The sequence below is a fragment of the Oncorhynchus nerka genome, linkage group LG6 (genome assembly GCF_034236695.1).
Source record: "Oncorhynchus nerka isolate Pitt River linkage group LG6, Oner_Uvic_2.0, whole genome shotgun sequence".
NCBI classification, from domain to species: domain Eukaryota; kingdom Metazoa; phylum Chordata; class Actinopteri; order Salmoniformes; family Salmonidae; genus Oncorhynchus; species Oncorhynchus nerka.
Window position 1 is genome coordinate 25,586,629 of NC_088401.1, and position 26,611 is coordinate 25,613,239.

At 40.8% G+C, this 26,611-nt stretch overlaps 1 protein-coding gene and 1 long non-coding RNA gene across 2 annotated transcripts in view; one reads left to right on the forward strand and one right to left on the reverse strand.

The window, feature by feature from the left end:
- Positions 1–8,352, reverse strand: part of LOC135572174 (uncharacterized) — a 46,994-nt gene extending 38,642 nt beyond the window's left edge. The window contains exon 1 of the long non-coding RNA XR_010464073.1: positions 8,263–8,352. This is a non-coding gene — a long non-coding RNA (uncharacterized LOC135572174). The remainder of the gene's footprint in view (positions 1–8,262) is intronic.
- Positions 1,784–25,031, forward strand: LOC115130240 (myosin-7-like). Its single transcript, XM_065019431.1, has 40 exons — positions 1,784–1,821; positions 1,949–1,996; positions 3,158–3,366; positions 3,674–3,817; positions 3,909–4,065; positions 4,148–4,175; positions 4,267–4,372; positions 4,826–4,918; positions 5,306–5,369; positions 5,460–5,558; positions 5,994–6,097; positions 6,184–6,322; positions 6,429–6,547; positions 6,967–7,116; positions 7,214–7,384; positions 7,559–7,868; positions 7,983–8,056; positions 8,221–8,426; positions 8,526–8,649; positions 9,538–9,674; positions 9,772–10,027; positions 10,266–10,508; positions 10,595–10,771; positions 10,878–11,023; positions 11,101–11,191; positions 11,272–11,661; positions 11,741–11,867; positions 11,966–12,084; positions 12,174–12,370; positions 12,535–12,718; positions 18,809–18,974; positions 19,073–19,197; positions 19,283–19,591; positions 19,705–19,908; positions 20,261–20,557; positions 20,702–20,806; positions 20,915–21,010; positions 21,100–21,234; positions 24,493–24,541; positions 24,910–25,031. Exons 3-39 carry the CDS (start codon positions 3,166–3,168, stop codon positions 24,511–24,513), a joined length of 5,814 nt encoding a protein of 1,937 aa, XP_064875503.1. The 5' UTR covers positions 1,784–1,821; positions 1,949–1,996; positions 3,158–3,165; the 3' UTR covers positions 24,514–24,541; positions 24,910–25,031.
- Positions 25,032–26,611: the final 1,580 nt, after the last annotated feature.

Consider the following 26,611-nt stretch of genomic DNA (forward strand, 5'->3'; position numbering starts at 1 on the left):
CACCTTCCAACAGGACAACGTCCCTAACCATACAGCCAAGACAACGCAGGAGTGGCTTCGAGACAAGCCTCTGAATGTCCTTGAATGCCCCAGCCAGAGCCCGGACTTGAACCCAATCGAACATCTCTGGAGAGACCTGAAAATAACTGTGCAGCGACGCTCCCCATCCAACCTGACAGAGCTTGAGAGAATCTGCAGAGAAGGGACAAATGGGAGGTGTGCCAAGCTTGTAGCGTCATACCCAAGAAGACTCGAGGCTGTAATCGCTGCCAAAGGTGCTTCAACAAAGTACTGATTAAATTAAATTTGCAAAAATGTCTAAAAAGCTGTTTTTGCAATGTAATTATGGGTTATTGTGTGTAGATTGATGAGGGGGGAAAAAAACAATCCATTTTAGAATAAAGCTGTAACGTAACAAAATGTATAAAGTTGAAGGGGTCTGAATACTTTCCGAATTTACTGTAATCTGAAACACAACCAAAACAAACAGAAAATGCATACAACAAGTTTGTATTTACAAGCTTGATGTAGTCATTGCATGCTAGGAATATGGGATCGAATATGGGACCAAATACAAAACCTTGACTACTATAATAAACATATAAGTGAATTTGTCCAAATACTTATGACCAATGCGGGGACTAGATACATGAAGTGATTTCATTTCTAAACGGTAAAATAGATATGTATGAAAATACCCTTAAATAAAAGTTGACATTCTGTACTGTCGCATCATTTTAAAGATTTTTATCTCAAATCCAAAAATGTAAAGTTTTCGCTTCACTGGAGTGTAGGTTCATGCAGGTGTTTTTTAAAATAGAAATCTACAAATGTTTCCCCTCCACTCACATATTAACACACACCCACGACAGCTGGGAATTCGACCCTTAACAGTGTCATTGAGTAGCATGTGATATTTTCAGCTCTGGAAGCTGATTAGTTAACATCACTGCTGAAAGGAGACCCAAGGTGTTAAGTTGTAAGGCACCTCTATGTCCCCTGCAGAGGTCTTTAAGGAGGGGAACTCTCTCTGGCGATGACAACTACTTATTATCACCTTGTTGACGGCTTGTAGACAGCTTTACACTAATGCATTGACAGCTATCTCGACCTTTAAGAGAGTGTTACTACAAATCAAAGCCTGTATGCCCCTTGGCTCAACTCCTTATTAAGTATCCTACACAGGTTACTCTTAACCCATTAGATTACACAGGAAATTATAACTTTTTCAAGAGGAAAGTGCTCAGGAAATGTAATCACGTCTCTATGACTGTGCGAATGTCCTTGAGATTCTCTATGCTCACCTTCAGTGAACATTAGAGGAGTCAAACTTATTCCAAACATCTCTGATGAATAAATAATATGTGATTAAGTAGGTCAATGATCATCTAACTGCATTATGCTGTACATCCAATCACAAACCATTAAAATCCATTAAAATGTAAATGACCAGCTGAATACAGGTTATGAAATTAAATTAGGATATTTTAACTTATTTTTCCTCATTTTGGGACTAATGGTACTGTAAAGACCTGCTGCTTGCTATTGTCGATCCAAACGACCTCACAATAACAAACTCAGAAGTAAAATGCTTTCAATGCATCCTCTGTCCACCCTGGAATAGCCTGTTACAACGAGCCTGATAGGTCAAAGAGGTATACACCTCTAGCCCCAAATACAGATCTTTTGAAATAAGCCGTCTAATTTATGTCATGACATAGCCCATCTCCATATATGGCTGAGTAACACTCTTTATAAAGAGTGATGGATACCAGGGGGAGACAGACCAGGGGGAGACACAAGGCACCGGACATCCTGAAGGTAAGCATATAGAGGCAGTCTGCTGAGGAGGGTAAAGATAATCATTATACAACCTAACAATAGTCATAACCACACATAGCTGGTCAGTTGACTGATATTTGTATTTGTATGTCTATTTCCTTTTCAGTAGAAATTATTTCCATCAAAACATATCCAAAGGGGTAAGCAACAACTGGTAAGAATCATAATCTTGTAAAAAAAATAGGTTCTACAAGATGCCTCCTAATGGTTTGAGTGAAGTCTTCAAATGTGTTTCATGAAAAGTATAACAGCTTGCCACATTTGTAATGCAAACATGTTGGTGTTTGAACACATCAATCTAGTCAACCTTCACAGATGTACATACTTTTGTAAAGTAATTGGTTTCATCACTAACACAAGCGGTAAATATCAGCTACAGTGGACATAGCTACTTTTGGCCTGCTGTGAAAGTCACATGATTTTGTTTATTTACAATGTGCTATTGGTTGGCTAACCTTGACATTGTTCAGAACTCTTATTAATCTATGACTCTAAATCTGGTAGCCTACTGCTGTTCTGCCTTGACCCTTGTGTCTATTTTAGGCTTATATTTTAAAGTTCTATTGTTCTGCCATGACCTTTATGCTATGATACAATATATTACTCATATACAGTACACCTGTATACATACAGTAGTGATACTAGTATACCATTTTCCAATTAACTTAGGTCTTTGGTGGAAAATGTTTGGGATCAAATGTTTGATTTACATTATGCATTCCAAAAATGGTACCAGAGAGAAGTGAAATACAGCTCTGGTGCCCTAAAGTTGTTGATGTATTTAATATTCTTTAATATTAGTGCTTTACACTGATATTAGGTTATTACCACAATATGCACGGTTCCCTTTGTCATGAACAGAATAAAATGTAAAACTATCAAAATATGGTTGATATTGTAAAAATGACTGTAAAGTATGAACATCTAAATGGTTGTTCTTTCTTAAGTTTGAGAAACATTTATCATGAGAATCCTGGCATACAACACAACATGGCAACAGTGAGAACTGGCACAAGTAAATTGGGAAGTTATGCTACATCTGCTTCTACATCTGCATTGCTTGCTGTTTGGGGTTTTTGGCTGGGATTCTGTATAGCACTTTGTGACATCGGCTGATGTAAAAAGGGCTTTATAAATAAATGTGACTGATAATTGAACCTAACAATTATAGATACACACATACCTGTATAGATTTAAGAATGGGGGATGCGTTGATGGCAGAGTTTGGGACTTCCTTAACTCAAACCTTTTACTGTAATGTATGTATATTATGTACATACTGTACGTATTCAATGCTCTGTTCCTGCCTTTACAGAATTAAGAATGGGGGACAGTTTGATGGCAGAGTTTGGCGTCGCAGCGCCCTATCTGCGTAAATCAGACAAGGAGCGTATGGAATGCCAGACTAGACCCTTTGACATAAAGAGAGAGTGCTATGTGCCTGACCCTGAGGTAGAATACGTCAAGGCCACAATCACCAGCAGAGATGGGGCTAAAGTCACCGCTGATACGGAGTTTGGAAAGGTAAATATTTTAGTGAAGAACATTTCTGGAAAATCACAAAATAATACATTTTTCTACTACGATGATTGATGAACTATTAGTTATAAACTGAATTGAGTTATGTGCTTTTTAAAATTACATTTTTTCTCACAAGAGAAAATGAAAAAGACGAATCCTAACATGAGATCTTTAACTTTCATGCAAATCAGGCATTACATGTAAATGTCTCATTTGCAAAAATTCAACACTGTGTGTAATCAATCTCAAGTTAGGATTTGTCTCTACACCTTAAAATGTAACAAAACAGTTGAATTTGCTATTCTTTCAGACTGTTACTGTGAAGGAGGACGACGTCCACCCCCAGAACCCGCCAAAGTTTGATAAAATTGAGGACATGGCGATGTTCACCTTCCTGCACGAGCCCGCTGTGCTGTTTAACCTCAAAGAGCGTTATGCAGCCTGGATGATCTACGTAAGTAATGACCTGTCTGCTAATATCTCCATTAAATCAATCATTCATTCAAATGAATTAAACTAAATATGCATCCTCTTGTCTTTGACAGACCTACTCAGGACTGTTCTGTGTCACTGTCAACCCATACAAGTGGCTGCCAGTGTACGATCAGTCTGTTGTCAATGCATACAGAGGCAAGAAGAGGAGTGAAGCTCCACCTCACATCTTCTCCATTTCTGATAATGCCTACCAGTACATGTTGTCAGGTAAAATAGAACTTTCATTTACATTAACATGAGAAATTACATTTGGAAAATGACAAATTTACTGTTTGTTTTCTTTCAACAGACAGGGAAAATCAGTCTGTCCTTATCACGTAAGTACATCAACCCAATGCTGATTTGATTTGAGGCTATTTAAAATTCAGATAAATCCTGAGACATTAACATTTGTATTTTCAATTCCAGTGGAGAATCCGGTGCTGGAAAGACTGTTAACACCAAGAGAGTCATCCAGTACTTCGCCAGCATTGCTGCTGTTAGTGGAAAGAAAAGTGTATCAGAAGAAAAAAAGGTCAAATAGAATGCAAATGTGGAATAGCGCTACTGCTAAATCATGTCCCACACAAAACATTTTTTATTTTATATTCATTTTTAATAATAATAATTGGGGATCGTTTTCAGTGTAGACTTAAATGACTAAAACCAGATATAAAGTATGGAGAAAAGATAATGGAGCATAATATTTTTCAATATGATCATCTTTGAGAACTAACAATCACTCAAATAAAAACTAGTCAGGGAGAACCTAAAATTCCCAAATTGTCATGGCATGTGGCCCACATTGATTGTCATGGCAAAATGTATAGAATTGCAGAATATTTACTTTGAAACTCTAAATCTGCATAATTTTCCACACCAGCAACATTCTTCATGGTTGAATGAGCATATGTTGATGAAAAAAATGTTTTAGTTTATAAAGATCTTTATCGCAGCATTTTAACACTGTGTGGTTGTTGGGTTGTAGGGGACCCTGGAGGATCAAATCATCCAGGCCAATCCTGCCCTGGAGGCTTTTGGTAATGCCAAGACCATCAGGAATGACAACTCCTCCCGATTCGTAAGTTTGGTCTTGTTTGTTTGTCAAATATCATTGAAATCTTATCATACATGGTCATCTTATCTGTTATTGTCTGTGTTTGAATTTGATTAGGATATAATTAGTAGATGTCATGACGTCAGCTAAACTTCCTCAGGTCCATCAGCTAATCTTTTGGGACTGTATGTGTGCAACAGTATTTGTTTTCTTTTAAATACTTTCAGTGTTTGATTGAGTTTGCCTAGAGAACCAGATAGGTGGAATTTAAACTTGTAGGACTATTCCAACAGTTCCATTACACCATGCAAGCTCAATCATGTGCACTTAAGGTATTCAAAAAGAAAACAAATACTACTTGAACTCTGATCTAATGTGATTATTAATTTCTGCTTTGACAAAAACTTACAGGGTAAATTCATCCGAATTCATTTTGGAGTCACTGGGAAGCTTTCGTCTGCTGACATTGAGACTTGTGAGTACAACACTCAATTTGCCCAGGCTTGAACAGATCTCTTTGACAGGAGACACATTAATACCAAAAGCACTTTTCCAAACTGATCAGATCTTCTGGAGAAGTCACGTGTCACTTTCCAGCTCAAGGCTGAGAGAGACTATCACATCTTCTACCAGATCCTGTCCCAACAGAAACCAGAACTTCTGGGTGAGTATTGAAACATCAAACTGAATAGGGTTGATGTCAATTCTGGATTAAACTGAACATTTCTGATGAAATCCAATTAAATTCTTATGATGCAGCACAGCCAGCTCAGGCAGTGCGTTACCCCTTTTCTCCCCACTGCAAAACTCATAACACAATGGGATTTTTAACATTTTCTTTGTCAACGAGAAAGGTACAATTATTTAAATGCTTATTAAGCACAAAATACAAATATTCAATGCACACAAAACAATTTCCAGCTGAAGTTTTTCCAAACTTGATGACGCCAAATTTGTAGTCCTGGCTATTTATAATATTACTTGTTTTTAAACAATGCCAATTTTCTAATTGACCCCAACCCTAATACTAAGTATATTATGTTATGACCTATACCACAGCATGAACACACATTAAACTGAGCTGTTCAATTCTTTTCAGAAATGCTACTCATCACCAGCAATCCCTATGACTATGCCTTCATCTCCCAAGGAGAGATTGCTGTAACTTCCATTAATGATTCAGATGAGCTAATGGCTACTGATGTGAGTAATATATCTATATGCTGTATATGCAATAATATTCCAACCCATTCTGCAATGCAAAACAATTACCTTTCATTTGGGACTAGGATGCCTTTGATGTGCTGGGCTTCTCCCAAGAGGAGAAGAATGGCATGTATAAGCTGGTTGGTGCCATCATGCACTACGGCAACATGAAGTTCAAGAATAAACAGCGGGAGGAGCAAGCAGAGGCAGATGGCACTGAGGGTGAGTGCTGAGGATTTAAAACCTTTCACTTCATTATGCAGTAGTATCTGAAAAATCTAAAATTAGTTGGATTGCCTCTACCAATCATAAAACATTGCCTTTCTAGATCTTGACAAAGCTGCATATCTGATGTGTCTGAACTCTGCTGACCTGGTCAAGGGGCTGTGTAACCCAAGGGTCAAAGTAGGAAATGAGTGGGTCACCAAAGGTCAGAATGTCAACCAGGTGAGTCTCCCAAAAAATTAAATAATATTCCAAATAAATCTTGTCTATGTTCATACCTGTAATTCCCGATTGAGCATGCTTTTTAGTCCAGAATGAGGCTGAGTGGCGCAGCGGTCTAGCACTGCATCTCAGTGCTTGAGGTGTCACTACTGACACCCTGGTTCAAATCCAGGCTGTATCACAACCGGCCATGATTGAGGGAGTCCCATAGAGCGGCGTACAATTGGCACAGCGTCTTCCCGATGAAGACCATCATTGTAAATAATAATGTGTTCTTAACTGACTTGCCTAGTTAAATAAAGGCAAAGAAATGTTTTACAAAAAAAATCATATTTAATCTAATCTATGTCTAGGAAACTGTCCCTATGTGTTTATGTTGAGGCTATGTTTCGGTATTTTCTTTTCTCAATATTTTGTAGGTGTACTACTCTATTGGTGCACTGGCAAAGAAAATTTATGAGAACATGTTCCTCTGGATGGTGATAAGAATCAACCTTACTCTGGACACTAAGAACGCTCGTCAGCACTACATTGGTGTGCTGGACATTGCTGGCTTTGAGATCTTTGAGGTGAGTGTTTGATGTACATTTGATAAAAAGGACACGAAACAATTCATCTATAACATTACAGCTGACAAAATAAAGTAACTGTGAACTTCTATTTCAGTTCAACACCTTTGAGCAGCTGTGCATCAACTTCACTAATGAGAAGCTGCAGCAGTTCTTCAACCACCACATGTTTGTGCTGGAGCAGGAAGAGTATAAGAAAGAGGGCATCGTCTGGGAGTTCATTGACTTTGGCATGGACTTGGCTGCCTGCATTGACCTCATTGAAAGGGTTGGTATCTTCAGTTGTGCAGTAGTTTATATGATGTATCCTAAGTAATCTTTGAGATTTCAAATATTACAAGGACGGTCTTCATAAATGTGCTTCAATGACAAATTATTCTGATATTTATTCACAATGCTTTGCTCTTAACATTAATTAATTTTCATTCATTCCTTCCACTAGCCCATGGGTATCATGTCCATCCTTGAAGAGGAGTGCATGTTCCCCAAGGCCAGTGATTCTACATTCAAAGCTAAGCTGTATGATACGCATCTCGGGAAAAATGCATGTTTCCAGAAGCCTAGGATTGTTAAGGGTAAACCAGAGGCCCATTTCTCCATGGTTCACTATGCTGGCATTGTTGACTACAACATTGGTAACTGGCTGGTGAAGAACAAGGACCCCCTGAATGAGACTGTGGTTGGACTGTTCCAGAAGTCAAGTCTTAAGTTCCTGGCAAACCTATTTGCAAACTATGCTGGTGCAGAAGGAGGTACTACTGTGTTTATATCTGCAAAGACTACAACACACTCAAATAAATAACAATCCACAGTATATGATAGTAGTAATAAAAGTATATTTGAATAGTTATTTCATTGTCATACAGCACCTGAAGAAAAAGCGGCTGGAGGAAAAAAGAAGAAAGGCTCTTCCTTCCAGACTGTGTCTGCATTGCACAGGGTAAATCTGAGCTTAAATCAATATTTTTCTAACTAAAAAATGTATTATGTTTGCACTATTCTTGAGATGGATTGGCATGTTAGCACATTAAATGCTATGGTGACTCGTGAGGTACTTGGAGACTCATTCACTGATGGAAAATTCTACATTTGTCATACTGACAGGAGAACTTGGGTAAACTCATGACCAACTTGAGGTCTACTCACCCCCACTTTGTGCGTTGCATCATCCCCAACGAGACCAAGACTCCTGGGGCCATGGAGAATCCTCTGGTCATGCACCAGCTGCGCTGTAACGGTGTGCTGGAAGGCATCAGGATCTGCAGAAAGGGCTTCCCCAACAGAATCCTGTATGCCGACTTCAAACAAAGGTAAAAATAATTATTAATTTCCTTTCCAAAATAAATTCAACTGTTTACCTATTCAGGTGTTCCATTGTTGAAGATAATTGCTTTCTGATTTAAATTCAGATACCGCATCCTCAATCCAAATGCTATCCCTGAGGGTCAGTTCATGGACAACATGAAGGCATCAGAAAAACTGTTGGGCTCTTTGGATATTGACCACACCCAGTACAGATTAGGACACACGAAGGTAAATGATCTAATGGTGCGTTCGTAACCAAGTAGGAAGTGGGAATTTACTACATACGACTCAGAAATACGACTCAGAAATACGACCCAGAAATGTCCACTTGAATGCCCATCCAACTGGGAAATGACCTCAAACAGCACTATCAAACAAAACATTATTTATAAAAATAAATATATTAATATGTTGAAAACTATACTTTTTTTAAACGAGCATGATAGCTTTACTTTTAGTTTATGGATTACGCAGCTTGTTGGCCATTAACCACTCGCTGTTTCTCATCGAGTTCAAATCACGTGAATGCATCCACCTGCTGGTATTTATGACTTCACAACTGGTAAATTCACACCTCCCACTTGGTAATGAAAGCAGCATAAATTGCAGGATGGAAAAGTAGCAGTAATTACGGCGTCTAAGCAGTATACTACCAATGCACCACCATCCAGCCAACCTGAACAATGCCTCTTGAAATAACTGCTAGTATATAACTGTTCATGCTTACCTCATGTCATCTGTCTGTAGGGCAAATGGGTCAAGTCAAGAAATACACATTTATACTTGGTATAGGTCCAAAATGTAGTAGATTCAGATCTACAGAAAGCAATTGTGGCCAAACCGTTTGAGATGGACTTTCTATTTTTAAAGACCTTAAAATGTAGTAACTCTTGGTCAACATGCTGGGTCTGAAGTTATAAAAACTTATGCTGATAACAGGAAAAATGGTGGTCAACTTGTGCCATTTCCTTCCAGAAGCAAGAAATCAGCAATCTAAACATGACTGCCAAGTTTTGTAAATCTGGGGTACACCACATTCAGATGATTTAGAAAAATACAATCCTACCAAATACAAGAAGATCTAAGCACCACATTATGGCCTTTGTGTATCTTCAGGTGTTCTTCAAGGCTGGTCTCCTGGGTCTACTTGAGGAGATGAGAGACGATCGTCTCGCTCTTATCATAACTGCATTCCAGGCCAGATCACGTGGTCTACTTGCTAGAATTGAGTTCCAGAAAATGGTTGACCGCAGGTAGAAATTATATTAGCTTCAACTTTTGCAGAGGATATGTTAGGGGTGAGGAACAGTTGTATTAACTTTATAACTAATTTTATAAAAAATGTTGCAGGGATGCCTTGCTTGTGATCCAATGGAACATTCGTGCCTTCATGGGTGTCAAGAATTGGCCCTGGATGAAGCTGTACTTCAAGATCAAACCTCTGCTGAAGTCAGCAGAGACTGAGAAGGAGATGGCCAACATGAAGGAAGAATTCCTGAAGCTTAAAGAGGCTTATGCTAAATCTGAAGCTCGTAGAAAGGAACTGGAAGAGAAGATGGTCTCCCTTCTCCAAGAGAAGAATGACCTGCAGCTCGCTGTCCAAACTGTGAGTAATATTAACTGCACTACAGTTACTTTGCTGCAGTCACATATTGGGTCAAAATGGCCTTTCTAGTTAGCTTTAAGCTAAGAGCTAACAAGAGAAATGGAAAACAGAGAGAAAGAGACATTATTTTCTAAATTTATACGGACAATCAGTGGAGAATTTGTCAATCATTTGTAGTGTCCAAATATTTTGCCTCCAAACTTCTGAGCATTGAATAATTTGATATACTTCTTGACAGCAAGAAGACACTATTGTTGATGCTGAAGAGAGATGTGAGGGTCTGATCAAAAGCAAAATCCAGCTTGAGGCCAAAGCAAAAGAGCTGACAGAAAGACTGGAGGATGAGGAGGAGATGAATTCAGAGCTAACTGCTAAGAAGAGGAAGCTGGAGGATGAGTGCTCAGAACTCAAGAAGGACATTGATGATCTGGAGCTCACTCTGGCTAAAGTGGAGAAGGAAAAGCATGCCACAGAGAACAAGGTAAATGCTTTTCTTTATTCTTGTGTTGTTAAAACTCAAATTAATACGTTTGGAGGAAGTGTAATGGCAATGTTCTGTTTCCTTAGGTTAAAAACCTGACTGAGGAGATGGCAGCTCTGGATGAAATCATTGCCAAGCTGACCAAGGAGAAGAAGGCTCTGCAGGAAGCTCATCAGCAAACGCTGGATGACTTGCAAAGTGAGGAGGACAAAGTCAACACGCTGACCAAAGCCAAAGCCAAACTGGAACAGCATGTTGATGATGTGAGTATCAAATAGGAATTCATAAAAATTACAAGAAAATATATCCTAAAAAATATGCTACAGTAAATTGGTTACTCTGAATATTGTTCAATATATATTTTATCAGCTTGAAGGGTCTCTGGAGCAAGAGAAGAAGGTGAGAATGGACCTTGAGAGAGTCAAGAGAAAGCTGGAAGGAGACTTGAAGTTGACCCAGGAGAGCCTAATGGACCTGGAGAATGACAAGCAGCAGATGGAGGAGAGAATGAAGAAGTAGGATCACAGGTCAAAAAGTGCTTACAAAGTGTTATTCAATAGCAAAAACAAAACAATCATATTCTTCTCAACAGGAAGGACTTTGAGATGAGCCAACTCAACAGCAAGATTGAGGATGAGCAGGCCATGAGTGCCCAGCTTCAGAAAAAACTGAAGGAGCTGCAGGTAATTCAAGAAAATTGTTGAAACGCTTCACTTGTTAAAGTTACATTTTTACTAGATAATTTGAATTCCTACCACTTCAGGCCCGCATTGAGGAATTAGAAGAAGAGCTGGAGGCTGAAAGAGCTGCCCGTGCCAAGGTGGAGAAACAGAGGGCAGACTTGTCCAGAGAGCTAGAAGAGATCAGTGAGAGGCTGGAGGAGGCTGGTGGAGCCACTGCTGCCCAGATTGAGATGAACAAGAAGAGGGAGGCTGAGTTCCAGAAGGTGCGCAGAGACCTTGAAGAGGCTACCCTGCAGCATGAGGCTACAGCTGCCGCTCTGAGGAAGAAAAATGCTGACAGTGTAGCTGACCTGGGAGAACAGATTGACAACCTTCAGAGAGTGAAGCAGAAGCTGGAGAAAGAGAAGAGTGAGCTCAGGCTGGAGCTGGATGATGTGGTCTCCAACATGGAGCAGATTGTCAAGTCCAAAGTATGTGTTACCATTGATCAATCTATAAAATATATGCTTCTTGTCGCTGTTCTGTATTTCAAAAACAAATCTGTTTTAGACAAACTTCGAGAAAATGTGTCGCACTCTGGAGGACCAGATGAGTGAATACAGGACAAAAGCTGAGGAAGGACAGCGATCCATCAATGATTTTACCATGCAGAAAGCAAAGCTTCAAACTGAGAATGGTATATTAACAAAAAATCTGAACATTCACATGAACAGCCACAATAAATAACCTGATTAAGTAATATAATTGAAAATAATTTGAATTGCTTGAAAACAGGTGAATTTGCCAGACAGTTGGAAGAGAAGGACTCTCTGGTCTCTCAACTGACCAGAGGTAAGCAGTCCAATGTTCAGCAGATTGAAGACCTCAAGAGACAACTGGAGGAGGAAGTCAAGGTATTTATACAAATAATGCAGTGTCTCTTATCTAACTACATTCATCTTCAGGCATAATCACATATCCGTTTTTAAAATGTCCTTACCAGGCCAAGAACGCACTTGCCCATGCAGTGCAGTCTGCTCGCCATGACTCCGATCTGTTGAGGGAGCAGTATGAGGAGGAGCAGGAGGCCAAGTCTGAGCTGCAGCGTGGCATGTCCAAGGCTAATGCTGAGGTGGCTCAGTGGAGAACCAAGTATGAAACTGATGCCATCCAGAAGACTGAGGAGCTTGAGGACGCAAAGTAAGGATGTTTTATTACTTTCTCTTACTTTTCAGGCTATTGAACCTTGGCTGAAAGAGCGATACACAAATGTACATGATGAAGAATACATTGATTACCTGTTACACAACCATTATATATTAGACAGCTGTTTAGAAAAGTGTTTCTCATCTATGTCAATCTAGGAAAAAGCTGGCTCAGCGACTGCAGGATGCAGAGGAAGCTGTGGAAGCTGTAAATGCTAAATGTTCATCCCTAGAGAAGACTAAACACAGACTCCAGAATGAGATTGAAGATCTCATGGTGGATGTGGAGAGATCCAATGCAGCTGCTGCCTCTTTGGACAAGAAGCAAAGGAACTTTGACAAGGTAAGAAAAACACGTACGGAATACACAAGTCCTATTAGCCTTCATTATAGTACATGAGGGGCGGCAGTTAGCCTGGTTCAGTGGTTTTCAAATGGTACATTTTTGGAACACTCACTTATAAACGTGTGTTACAGCCTGAATTCAAAAGGAATGAATAAAAAATATTTTAAAAATCACCCATCTACACACAATACCCCATAATAACAAAGTGAAAATGTCAAATCAAATCAAATTTCATTGGTCACATACACATATTTAGCAGATGTTATTGCAGGTATAGCGACATCCTCGTGTTCCTAGCTCCAATAGTGCAGAAGTATCTAACAATTCACAATAATACATACAAATCTAAAAGTAAAATTAAGAAATATATAAATATTAGGACGAGCAATGTAGGAGTGGCATTGACTAAAATACAGTAGAATAGAATACAGTATATACATATGAGATGAGTAAAGCAGTATGTAAACATTATTAAAGTGACTAGTGTTCCATCATTAAAGTGACCAGTGATTCCATGTGTATGTATATACTTTAGGGCAGCAGCCTCTAAGGTGCAGGGTTGAGTAACCAGGTGGTAGCCGGTTAGTGATGGCTATTTAATAATCGGATGGCCGTGAGATAGAAGCAGTTTTTCAGTCTCTCTGTCCCAGCTATGATGCACCTGTACTGACCTCGCCTTCTGGATGATAGCGGGGTGAACAGGCCGTGGCTCGGGTGGTTGATATCCTGGATTATCTGTTTGGCCTTCCTATGCCATCGGGTGCTGTAGGTGTCCTGGTCAGGTAGTGTGCCCCAGGCGATGCGTTGGGCAGACCGCACCACCTTCTGGAAAGCCCTGCGACAGGTGCAGTTGCCATACCAGGCAGTGAAACAAGACTGACAGGATGCTCTCAATTGTGCATCTGTAACAAAAATTGGTCATAAGGTTGAAGAGGTGTTGTTGTGCCTTCTTCACCACACTGTCTAATAACAAAGTGAAAACATGTTTCCAGAAATCTTTGCAAAATGTATTGAAAATGAAATACAGAAATATCTCCTTTAAATAAGTATTTAGACCCTTGAGTCAATACCTTGTGGAAGTACCTTTGGCAGGGATTACAGCTGTGAGTCTTTCTGGGTAAATCTAAGAGCTTTCCACACCTGGATTGTGCAACATTTGCCCATTAGTGTTTTAAAATTCTTCAAGCGCTGTCAATTCGTTGTTGATCATTGTGAGACAACCATTTTCAGGTTTTGCTATAGATTTTCAAGTTGATTTAAGTCAAAACTGTAACTCGGCCACTCTGGAACATTCACTGTCTTCTTGGTAAGCAACTCCACTGTAGATTTGGCTTTGTGTTTTATTGGCCTGCTGAAAGGTGAATTCATCTTCCTCTAGGATTTTGTCTGTGCTTAGTTCCAATCCGTTTCATTTTTACCCCCCCAAAACCCCCCAGTCCTTAATGATTACAACCATATCCATAACATGATGCAGTCAGCACTTTGCTTGAAAATATGGAGAGTGGTACTCAGTAATGTGTTCTATTGGATTTGCCCCAAACATAACACTTCAGGAAAAAAAGTTAATTGCTTTGCCACATTTATTACAGTATTACTTTACTGCCTTGTTGCAAACAGGATGCATGTTTTGGAGTGTTTTATTCTGTACAGGCTTCCTTCTTTTCACTCTGCCAAATAAGTTAGTATTGTGGAGTAAGTACAATGTTGTTCATCCATTGTCAGTTTTCTCCTATCACAGCTGTTAAACTCTAACTGTTTTAAAGTCACCATTGGCCTCACGGTGAAATCCCTTGGCGGTTTCCTTCCTCTCAGGCAACTGCGTTAGGAAGGATGTTTGTATCTTTGTAGTGACTGGGTGTATTGATACACGTGAATAACTTCATCATGCTCAAAGAGATATTCGATGTCTGCTTTTTGTATTTGTAACCATCTACCAATGGGTGCCCTTCTTTGCGAGGCATTGGAAAACTTCCCTAGTCTTTGTGGTTGAATCGGTTTGAAATTGACTGCTGCACTGAGGGAACCTTACATATAATTGTATGTGTGGGGTAAAAAGATGAGGTAGTGATAAAAAATCCTGTTAAACACTATTATTGCACACATGCAACTTATTATGTGACTTGTTATGCACATTTTTACTCCTGAACTTATTTAGGCATGCCATAACAAAGGGTTGAATACTTATTGACCCAAGACAGCTTTTCATTTTTAATGAATTTGTACAAATTTTGTGAAACATAATTCCACTTTGACAGTACGGGGTATTGTGTTTAGGCAAATTACAACCCCCCCCCCAAAATCGCAATTGAATCCATTTGAATTTCAAAGTCATTTGTATCATTTTACTTCGCCTTGTGAGAAACCATTAGCACAGGCAAGTTTGATTATGCTTAGCTGTGTATCATAGCCTCTGCCATAGAAACAGGCAGAGTATAGTTTTGTATCTGTGGTTGCACCTTTACAATGCAGAAAAACCGTTCTACTCTCACCCAAACCAATTTGAATCTAAATACCTAATTTACAGAGAGAAACAAAATATTTATAGCATGGATTCGCTTGAAGCTCTTAAAGGGGTACATGCAAATGAATCATAATGAATAAGGGACTATGAAAATATATTAAATAAATACTATTTCATCTATAAAAACCTTTGTCACAGAAAATAGATGATTAGTAGTATGGATCAGATGAGATGGAGGTCATTAATAGGGACATTTTTGTTGTGCTGCAGATTTTATGTACAGCATATTTATATTTTTACCCCCTTTTTCTCCCCAATTTTGTGTTATCCAATTGCGATCTTGTCTCATGGCTGCAACTCCCCAATGGGCTCAGGAGAGGCGACGGTAGAGTCATGCATCCTCTGAAACATAACCCGCCAAACAACGCTTCTTAACACCTGCTCTCTTAACCTGGAAGCCAGGGCCATCAAAGCCACCTCCTCCTCTCGTCCATGGTACGTCTTCAACAGGTTTATGTGATAGAGTTGGACCTTCTTCCTCCTGTCAGGTTGCTTGATGAGGTAATTGACCGGTGAGACCCTTTTCATTACCTCGTAGGGCCCCCTCCACTGCGCCAGCAAATGATGTTCGGCCGTAGGCACGAGCACCATCACTTTCTCTCCCACGGTGAACTCACGGGGGGTCGCGGACTTATCATAGGCCCGGCCTTGGGTCCTTTGTGCCTTCTCCATATGCTCCTTGACTATGGGCCACACTGCTGACAGGCGGTCTCTCATCAGGGTAATATGTTCTATTGTGGATCGAAAGGGGCATGGTTGGGTCTCCTAGGTCTCCTTGGCTAAGTCGAGGATCCCTCAACAGGGTCTGCCATAGAGCAATTCAAACGGAGAGAATCCAGTGGATGCCTGGGGTACTTCCCGCAGGGCAAACATTAAGTATGGGAGAAGCATGTCCCAGTTTTCCCATCTCGGGACACCACTCTTCTCAACATGCTATTAATCGATTTGTTCAAACGTTCACACAACCCGTCTGTTTGAGGGTGGAATAGTCCTTCATCAACCAGGACATAAACGGGGTTCCCTGATCGGTTAAGATCGTCTTGGGGAGGCCCACACGAGAGAACATCATGAACAACTCCTTGGCAATTCCCTTTGAAGACATGTTACGCAGGGGTATGGCCTCCGGGAACTTGGTAGTGTAATCTATAACCACTAGGATGTACTCGTGTCCTCTGCCGGATTTTGGGAGGGGTCCTACGAGGTCCATAGCTATGCGTTCAAAGAGGGAGAGGAATCAAAGGGTTACGTAGGTGTGGCCATGGAGGCTGTACGTTGACATTGATCACACGTCCTACAATACCTGGCCACATCCCGGGTGACCTGGGACCAATAGAATCTCTGCATGATTCTGTCAATAGTCTTGTCTCGTGCCAGGTGTCCTCCTAGGACGTGGGAATGGGCTAACTGTAGAACTGTATCCCTGAATGGTCTAGGCACCATTAGTAATTCCTGGTTTTCCCCCTTCATCGTACGACCCAGTATAAGAGACCCAGCCTGATTGCGTAAGGAAGAGGGGGCTCACCTGATCCGTCGACGTTCCTCCCGTCGATCACCTTCACCTTCCTCATGGCCACCCTTAGGTCTGGGTTTCCATAATGCGAGGTGCCGAACTGTCCCTTTAATTCCTGGGGCAGGTCGACCTCGGTAGAGGGATGTGGAGGTTGTTCCCCATCCCCATCAGGGGTGACCGAGGAAAATCCCTTCCAGGTTCCCTCCTCGGATGGAGCTTCAAATATATCCCTTAGTGCCTGGTTGCTCCTTCCTTCCTGCGTTGTGTATAACCCTTCATAGATGTCTTCATCGGTAGTTTCCTGGAATATCTGTCGTAAACGTTGGGTCGCTATTTCTTCCTCTGCTGCAGAGGACGAGGACGCGGCTATGTCTCATTCTAGGACTGCTACCCTTGGATTTTCTCTTCTTTCCTGTCCACCTTCTTCCCGTGCATAACGTCATCTGCCGAAGCTCCTTATATAGGGGACAGTCTCTCCCGATCAATAATGGCACCTTCAGCTGGGGCACTTTCCCTGCCCTGACTGTACACCTTCCTTTTGGAGTGAGAATAGGCAGATTCACAGTGGGGTAATAGTGGGTCTCCATGGATACAGGATACGGCTACTTTGTCTGGTAGCAGTGTTGCAGAGGTCACCATCCGTTCCTCTACTAACGTAACCATACTTCCCGAGTCGAGAATGGCTACCACATCTTGTCCTTCGACTCGAACCGGAAACTCTGGGGCTATTTCTGGTAACCAACAGTGTTGATCCTGCCCCCTCAAAACAGGATGTGTGGGGGTAGGCAGTGAAGACTCCGTGACCATGGGCTCGTCCTTGCTAGGACATTGTGGGGCATAATGGTCGGGAGACTGACATTTATAACACCGACCCTGCTGTGTGGTGGCTGACTTCTCCCACCTCCGGAGGGGGTTTGGGCGTTTCAGTGGCAGACGCGCCGGGGTGAGTCGTGGTACGGGATTGGAAGAATCCTTCCGTTCCTCATTGTCACTTTTTAACAACTCCCCTGTAGACCGATATGTTTCCACCGCCTGGGCTATGTCGTCGGCTGACAACGAGTTGGCTTGCCCCACAACACTTTTTAAGTCACTGGGTAATTCCCTCAATATCTTGTCCACTACGAGGGTCTCTATCACATGTCCTACTCCCTTTCCAGGTTCTAGCCACTGTTTCGTCAGTCGTATTAATGCGAAGATCTGGGCACGGACGGGTTGATCAGCTGTATAGGTCCATTGATGGAACTTTACAGCTCTACCTCTGGCAGTCAACTGGTACCGGGACAGGATCTCGGTTTTTAGTCACCCATAGTCCGCAGCTTCGCGGGAATCCAGGTCAAAATAAGAGCCACCCCGGTCAAAAGAGGGGCTAATGCTCTCACCCATTCTGTGGGCGGCCACTCTCCCAAGGTGGCCGTCCTTTCGAAGGTCATGAGGAAGGCCTCAATATCATCCTCCTTGGAGAGACGAGGTAAGATGGCGTGAGCAGCCGCTCTTAGCTTAATTCTTGTAACTACCCATCCCGGATCCGGGAGCGTTGTCATCAACTACAGTAATTAGCATAACACAACGGACAAAAAATATTTTCTAGAAAATATTAATATTCATGAAATATAGTGAAACACAGCTTAGCCTTTTCTTAATCACCCTGTCATCTCAGATTTTGAAATTATGCTTTACAGCCAAAGCAAGACAAGCATTTGTGTAAGTTTATCGACAGCCTAGCATAGCATTATGCCTAGCTAGCAGCAGGCAACCTGGTCACGAAAATCAGAAAAGCAATCAAATTAAATCGTTTGGGCTATGTCATCGGCTGACAACCTTCCAGAGATAGTTTTCCCCCCCCTCTCTGCTGGTTCCATACTCTCTCTTATAGGGGAAGGAGAATATGTCATTAGTACCGTCAGCTGTGCTTAATTGCCTCTGGTTACCTTGTCTCCCATGCCTTGTTGGGCTACTATTCGTGAGCCGAGCCTGCCCTCTCGTGATCCTTCCACATATATTTTATCTTAATCATACACTGTATTCAAACCACTTAAAACACCTGTATGACTTTCAGGTCCTAGCTGAGTGGAAGCAGAAGTTTGAGGAGTCTCAGACTGAGCTGGAGAGCTCCCAGAAAGAGGCCAGATCTCTCAGCACTGAGCTCTTCAAACTCAAGAACTCTTATGAGGAGTCTCTGGATCATCTTGAGACCATGAAGAGGGAGAACAAGAACCTCCAAGGTCAGAGCATAAGAATGAATAGCCTATAAAACTTAGTCAATAAAATATCGATATGTTATAGAGAAAAGATTCTGATGTACAACTATATTTTTCCACAGAGGAAATTTCTGACCTGACTGAGCAGCTTGGTGAAGGAGGAAAGAGCATCCATGAACTGGAGAAGATCCGTAAACAGCTGGAGCAGGAGAAGTCTGAGATACAGTCTGCTCTAGAGGAAGCTGAGGTGAGAATAGAAAACATTTACAGATAGTGAAAGTGCCAACATTTAATTCAGATTTTACAAACTATGGGTGGCTGTGTTCTCATAGGCCTCCCTAGAGCATGAGGAAGGGAAGATCCTGAGAGCTCAGCTGGAGTTCAATCAGGTGAAAGCTGACATTGAACGGAAGCTGGTGGAGAAGGATGAGGAAATGGAGATGAATAAGAGGAACCAGCAGAGAGTTGTGGATACCCTGCAAAGCTCCCTGGAGTCAGAGACTCGCAGCAGGAATGAAGCTCTCAGGCTGAAGAAGAAGATGGAGGGAGATCTCAATGAGATGGAGATCCAGCTCAGCCAGGCAAACAGGCAGGCATCAGAGGCCCAGAAGCAACTTAAGGGTCTCCATTCCCATCTGAAGGTATTACTTCCACACCACTGAATTAAAAACATTGCTTGTACATTCAGAAAAAGAAAAACCACACTGTGAAACAATACAAATAAATATAGTCAAATCATTGATTCTTTCTACAGGATTCTCAACTGCAGCTGGATGATGCACTTCGTAGCAATGATGACCTGAAGGAGAACATTGCCATTGTGGAGAGACGGAACAACCTGATGCAGGCTGAACTGGATGAGCTAAGAGCCCTGGTGGAGCAGACTGAGAGAGGCCGCAAACTGGCTGAGCAGGAACTGCTGGATGTTAGTGAGAGAGTTCAGCTGCTCCACTCACAGGTAAGTCGGTAATACATAACAATTTGTGTTCTCCTTAAAGATGGAATCCTTAATGGTAAAACTGAAACGTCTGTTTGCGATATTACAACAACAATGTAGTTACTGCAAATGAAAAACACTGTTTTTTCCCTTTGGACGTCATTGCAAGCACAATAAAACAGCAGCAAATGTACTGTACCATGTTGTACAACGCTCCTCACCTCTGCTTTGTCAACAAAACAAAACAATAACAATGGTGTTTGGACGGACAGTGCCACTGTTTCCCCTACTACGGATTCCATCTTTAAATGTCTGCTACTTGAGGTACGTATAGGTAATATAAACATCATTTGTCATATATATATGTGTGTAGAACACCAGCCTACTGAGCCAGAAGAAGAAGCTAGAGGGCGACACATCCCAGCTTCAGAATGAAGTGGAGGAGGCAGTGCAGGAGTGTAGAAATGCTGAGGAAAAGGCCAAGAAGGCCATTACTGATGCTGCCATGATGGCAGAAGAGCTGAAGAAGGAGCAGGACACCAGTGCTCACCTGGAGCGCATGAAAAAGAACATGGAGCAGACCATCAAGGACCTGCAGCACCGCCTGGATGAAGCTGAACAAATCGCCATGAAGGGTGGCAAGAAGCAGATCCAGAAACTGGAGGCCAGAGTAAGTGTCTAAGCGGCATTCTCTTCTATTAATTCAATGTCACAATTCATATTTATAGTCATATTTGTAGTTATAAAATTAAAAGTAGTGGTTACTATCAAAATAAATGTAAATGTTGTGTTAACATCGATCATATCTTTCTAGGTGAGAGAGCTAGAGACTGAAGTGGAACTGGAGCAAAGGAGGAGCAGTGATTCTGTGAAAGGAGTCCGTAAATATGAGAGACGCATCAAGGAGCTCACATACCAGGTACATTATATACTTTAATTTGACAATGCACAATTACATTAACATGCTCAGAATGAAATGTAAGATATATCTACTGCATTACTATTTTTCTCTTCTTTTTGTGTGCAGACTGAGGAAGACCGTAAGAATTTGAGCCGCCTGCAGGACCTGGTGGACAAACTGCAGCTGAAGGTCAAATCCTACAAGAGAACTTCAGAGGAGGCTGTAAGTAACCTTCTATCATCCAACTGATGCATCATTTTCTAATTGTTTTGTTTGCTAGAAACTTAAATCGTGTTTAACATTTTTCACAGGAGGAACAAGCCAATTCCAATTTGGGCAAGTTCCGTAAGATTCAGCATGAACTGGATGAGGCAGAAGAGAGGGCTGATATTGCTGAGTCTCAGGTCAATAAGATGAGAGCCAAGAGTCGTGATGCCGGCTCCAAGGTCAGTAAAGTTACTTTTTCAAGAATCCTAAAGGATAATTTGCAGACTTCCCTTGTTCTGTCATGTCCTTGCAAAAGTATTCATACCCCTTGGATTTCTTCACAGTTTATTGTGTTACAAAGTGGAAGTAAAATAGATTGAACTGTAAAACAAAGGGGCTGAATATTTATGCAATGCCTATAATTTAGCTATCCAATTTGTATTCATCTTTAAAAAATGTTTTTTTCTTCACTTTGACATCAGAGCATTTTGAGTAGATTGTGGACAAAAATATAATTTAATCCCACCGTAACACAATAAAATGTGAAGAAATCGAAGGGGTATGAATAATTTTGGAAGGCACTGTAGATGAAAAAGCCTCAACTTTGAAAACCGTTAAGGCATATTTAATCAACTTGCTATTCATATTATCATTATATACAGTTGATGTCGGAGGTTGACATAAACCTTGGCCAAATACATTTAAACTCAGTTTTTCACAATTCCTGACATTTAATACTAGTAACCAGTCCCTGTCTTAGGTCAGTTAGGATCACAACTTGATTTTAAGAACTTGAAATTGAATAATAGTAGAGAGAATGATTTATTTCAGCGTGTATTTCTTTCATTACATTCCCAGTGGGTCATACATTTACATACACTCAATTAGTATTTGGTAGCATTGCCTTTACAATGTTTAACTTGGGTCAAATGTTTCGGGTAGCCTTCCACAAGCTTCCCACAATAAGTTGGGTGAATTTTGGCCCATTCCTTCTGACAGAGCTGGAGTAACCGAGTCAGATTTGTAGGCCTCCTTGCTCACACACAATTTTTCAGTTCTGCCCACAAATGTTCTATAGGATTGAGGTCAGGGCTTTGTGATGGCCACTCCAATACCTTGACTTTGTTGTTCTTAAGCCATTTTGCCACAACTTTGGAAGTATGCTTCGGTTCATTGTCCATTTGGAAGACCCATTTGCGACCAAGCTTTAACTTTCTAACTGATATCTTGAGATGTTGCTTCAATATATCCACATAATTTTCCTCCCTCATGATGGCATCTATATTGTGAAGTGCACCAGTCCTGCACCTCCTGCAGTAAAGCACCCCAGCAACATGATGCTGCCACCCCGTGCTTCACGGTTGGGTTGGTGTTCTTTGGCTTGCAAGCCTCCCCTTTTTCCTCCAAACATAACAATGGTCATTACGGTCAAACAGTTCTATCAGACCAGAGGACATTTCTCAAAAAATGTGTCCCCATGTGCAGTTGCAAACCGTAGTCTGGCTTTTCTATGGCGGTTTTGGAGCAGTGGCTTCTTCGTGGCTGAGCGGCCTTTCAGGTTATGTCGATATAGGACTCCTTTTACTGTGGATAAAGATACTTTTATACCTGTTTCCTCCATCATCACAAGGTCCTTTGCTGTTGTTCTGGGATTGATTTGCACTTTTCGCAACAAAGTACATTCATCTCTAGGAGACAGAACACATCTCCTTCCTGAGCAGTATGACGGCTGTGTGGTCCCATGGTGTTTATACTTGCGTACTATTGTTTGTACAGATGAACGTGGTGCCTTCGGGCGTTTGGAAATTGCTCCCAAGGATGAAACAGACTTGTGGAGTTCTACAATTTTTTTCTGAGGTCTTGGCTGATTTCTTTTGATTTTCCCATGATGTCAAGCAAAGAGGCACTGAGTTTGAAGGTAGGCCTTGAATTACATCCACAGGTACACCTCCAATTGACTCAAATTATGTCAATTAGCCTATCAGAAGCTACTGAAGCCATGACATCATTTTCTGGAATTTTTCAAGCTGTTTAAAGGCACAGTCAACTTAGTGTATGTAAACTTCTGACCCACTGGAATTGTGATGCAGTGAATTATAAGTGAAATAATCTGTCTGTAAACAATTGTTGGAAAAATGACTTGTGTCGTGCACAAAGTAGCTGTCCTAACTGACTTGTTAACAAGAAATTTGTGGAGTGATTGAAAAACAAGTTTTAATGACTCCAACCTAAGCGTATGTAAACTTCCAACTTCAACTGAAAATACAGTTTTATTTTACTAGGCAAGTCAGTAAAGAACAAATTCTCATTTTCAATGACGGCCTGTTCAGGGGCAGAACGACAGATTTTTACCTTGTTAGCTCGGGGATTTGAACTTGCAACCTTTCGGTTACTAGTCCAACGCTCTAACCACTAGGCTACCCTGCCGCCCCACAGTGATAGAGTGGGGATTGGAACCAGGTGTATGTTATGATGATGAGACAAGTCCGGGGTTGATGAGTGAAGGGCGTTTTCCAGCAGTAGGTTCGGCAGCAGCTAGAAGGGCGGCGATGCCAAACGCCTGAGCTGGACAGGAGGCGGAGCCAAAGCGAAGGCTGGTGTAACACCATTCAACCAGTTTTGAAAAAACAGAACATTTTTCTCCACAAGAAATTTGTTGAGTGGTTGAAAAACGAATTTTAATGACTCCAACCGAAGTGTATGTAAACTTCTGACTTCAACTGTATATATTGTTATTCATAATTGATAACAATGCATGTTTATTCATTTGCTGCCATCTATTGTGTTCTGAAACTATACAGGACAAGATCAAGGGACATTTTGATTGAATGCCAATAATCAGAATGGCGTCATGGATTTATTTTCCATTAACATGTTGGCTTAATCATTGTATTTAAAATATAGACAAATTATATCAATAATACCTCTGGCGAGGACCAACATAGCTGATAATGATTTTTGATTGGAGTTCCCTTTTTTAAACTGCAATGTTGGTTAGGGGCTCGTAAGTAAGCATTTCACTGTCAGGTCTACCTGTTGTATTCGGCGCATGTGTCTAATACAACTTGGCTTGGTTTGATAATTCCCTCGACGCCGTTGCTTTGAGGATATATCGGGGTTAGAATTGGGGCTAAACCTAGAATCGTTTTAGATTGCTCATTGAATCTGTGCGGCAAACAGCTTTAACATTTGTAACTCATTTCTGTAATACTGTAGTTGAAGAGAAAAATATGACTGTTTATTGAATGCTTTAATTGGACGTTATTGCGACAAACATTTTGTAAAAGCTTAGTGTTGGCTATTACACAGTAAAGAGAATCAGATACGTTTACTATCTGTATGGGACAGCATGATGTTCATAGTGTACCATAATTCACATACCTGTTGAAGTTTCCCATCATATATTTTAAGGACACAGTAAATGGCAGTATAAAATGTTTTCCTTTACACAGTAGAATTAAAATGTTCTCATAATCCATCCATCTTCTCTGTCACAGAAAGGAAAGGATGAGGAGTGAGGCCAAGAGTTGTGATGCTGGCTCCCAGGTTAGTTCTTTCAATCAGATTCATTATATTGGTTATAATTTGTAAATTCCCTCATGTATTACAACAGCCTCTACCTCAATAGCTCTGTAAGTATTTGATGTCCAACAGCCATACTATTATTCATTACATATTCTTTATATATTGTATAGGATAGGATCAAATATGAATTGGAATATTGTTCACAAACATTATTTCAAAAGCATATCTTTCAGTGGTCACTTTCTGTGCTATGGCAAGCAAAAATGTTTTAATAAATGATTTATTGGAACAGTTAATGGAAATATTTATATGAAGAACAGTACTTAAGACATTTTTCAGAAAATACAGAAGGACATTTTCTCAACCTTTATTTATCTTCTTTGTCACAGAAAGGACATGATGAAGAGTGAAGCTCTCGGATGGACCTTTCTGAAAACCTATTGATTGTAGTGCTTTAGTCTTTCTTTATTCTCCATGCAACATGAGAAGAATAAAGTCCATTTAAATAGCCCACTTTGTGTATTGCTTGTAACATGTTACCTGTATGCCAAAGGTTTTCCATGTCTGGTATAGACATCAGGGTTGTTGTTGATTCCATTACAAACAGGGATTCCATAACGAAACAGGACATTTAATGTTCCATCATCTAAATAGGTTATTTATCTGCTAAATGACTTAAATGTAATGTAATGTATCTCAAATTGACTAATAATTACCTGGCCCAGTGATATGGGTGAGGACAGAAATTGACTTGTCCACTAATCATATCAAATTGTTCATCTGTCATACATACTGAAAGGGATCTTTCATCATTTCAATGCTGTGAGTATTAGCTTGCTCTAGGCCTAAGGGCATAATTGGCAGTTAATGTCATCATGGTCAGGATATATACAAAATAAATAGTATTTTTACATGACTAGAAATACTACAATTTTTAATGACAGTTTTATGTGATTCTGAGCAGTGGACAAAACAACACAGATAACAATCAAAATGAAACATTTTCCTGGACATCTTGATGTAGTAATGAAAAATATATTCAGCTAGTTGTAATTTGGTTGATCTGTCTTTACCTTAACCAGACTGCAAATAGACAATTATTGGCCAATACAATGTCCAATGGCAATGATGTCAAAAACAAGGAGAACGGTTTAACATACATAGAGGCCTATACCCAATAAAAGTGGGTACCTGAACTTGATGCAGTTACTAAAAGAATACTTATGCAGGTTCAATCCAAAGTTATGGAGACAAATATCAGATAAGATACTTTGAAATGAGCTGCTGTGCAAGAGGGAAGAAAGCAAAAGGAATAAGCAAGAGATAAGTAAAATGTAAAATTAAATTGAGGAAAAACGTACAAGGAATCCAGAGACAGATAAAATAGAATCACTTTGTTCTGCAGAAGGAACTTCATTTGCTGCAAAACTATAGTAAACATATAACAGATGTACAGTAACAACCATACTGATGCCGGTAAAAAAAACTGTTAGTGGCTCTCTTGGTTTTAAGAGGTAAAGACCTGAAAACTGCACACTTAATGAAGTACTATTACACATTGATTATTCAGTAGATATGTACTTGATCCACAGCAATTTTTGCCCATGTGAGCGAGCGAAACCAGACAACTATACTAAATGTGATGACAAGCTCAATAAAACATCTATTAAAAGGGGACTCCCGAGTGGCGCAGTGATCTAAGGCACTGAGATCTTGGTTCGAGTCCAGGCTCTGTCACAGCCGGCCGCGACCAGGAGACCCATGGGGCGGCGCACAATTGGCCCGGAGTCATCCAGGTTATGGGAGGGTTTGGCCGGCAGGGATGTCCTTGTCCCATCGCGCACAAGCGACCCCTGTGGTGAGCCGGGTGCGATTCACACTGACACGGTCGCCAGGTGTACGGTGTTTCCCCGACATATTGGTGCGGCTAGCTTCCGGGTTAAGTGGGCATTGTGTCAAGAAGCAGTGCGGCTTGGCTGGGTTGTGTTTCGGAGGACGCACGGCTCTCGACCTTCGCCTCTCCCGAGTCCTGTAAGACTGTAACAACCAATTGCGGAAGAAATGTGCTAAAAAATACATTTAAATTAAAAA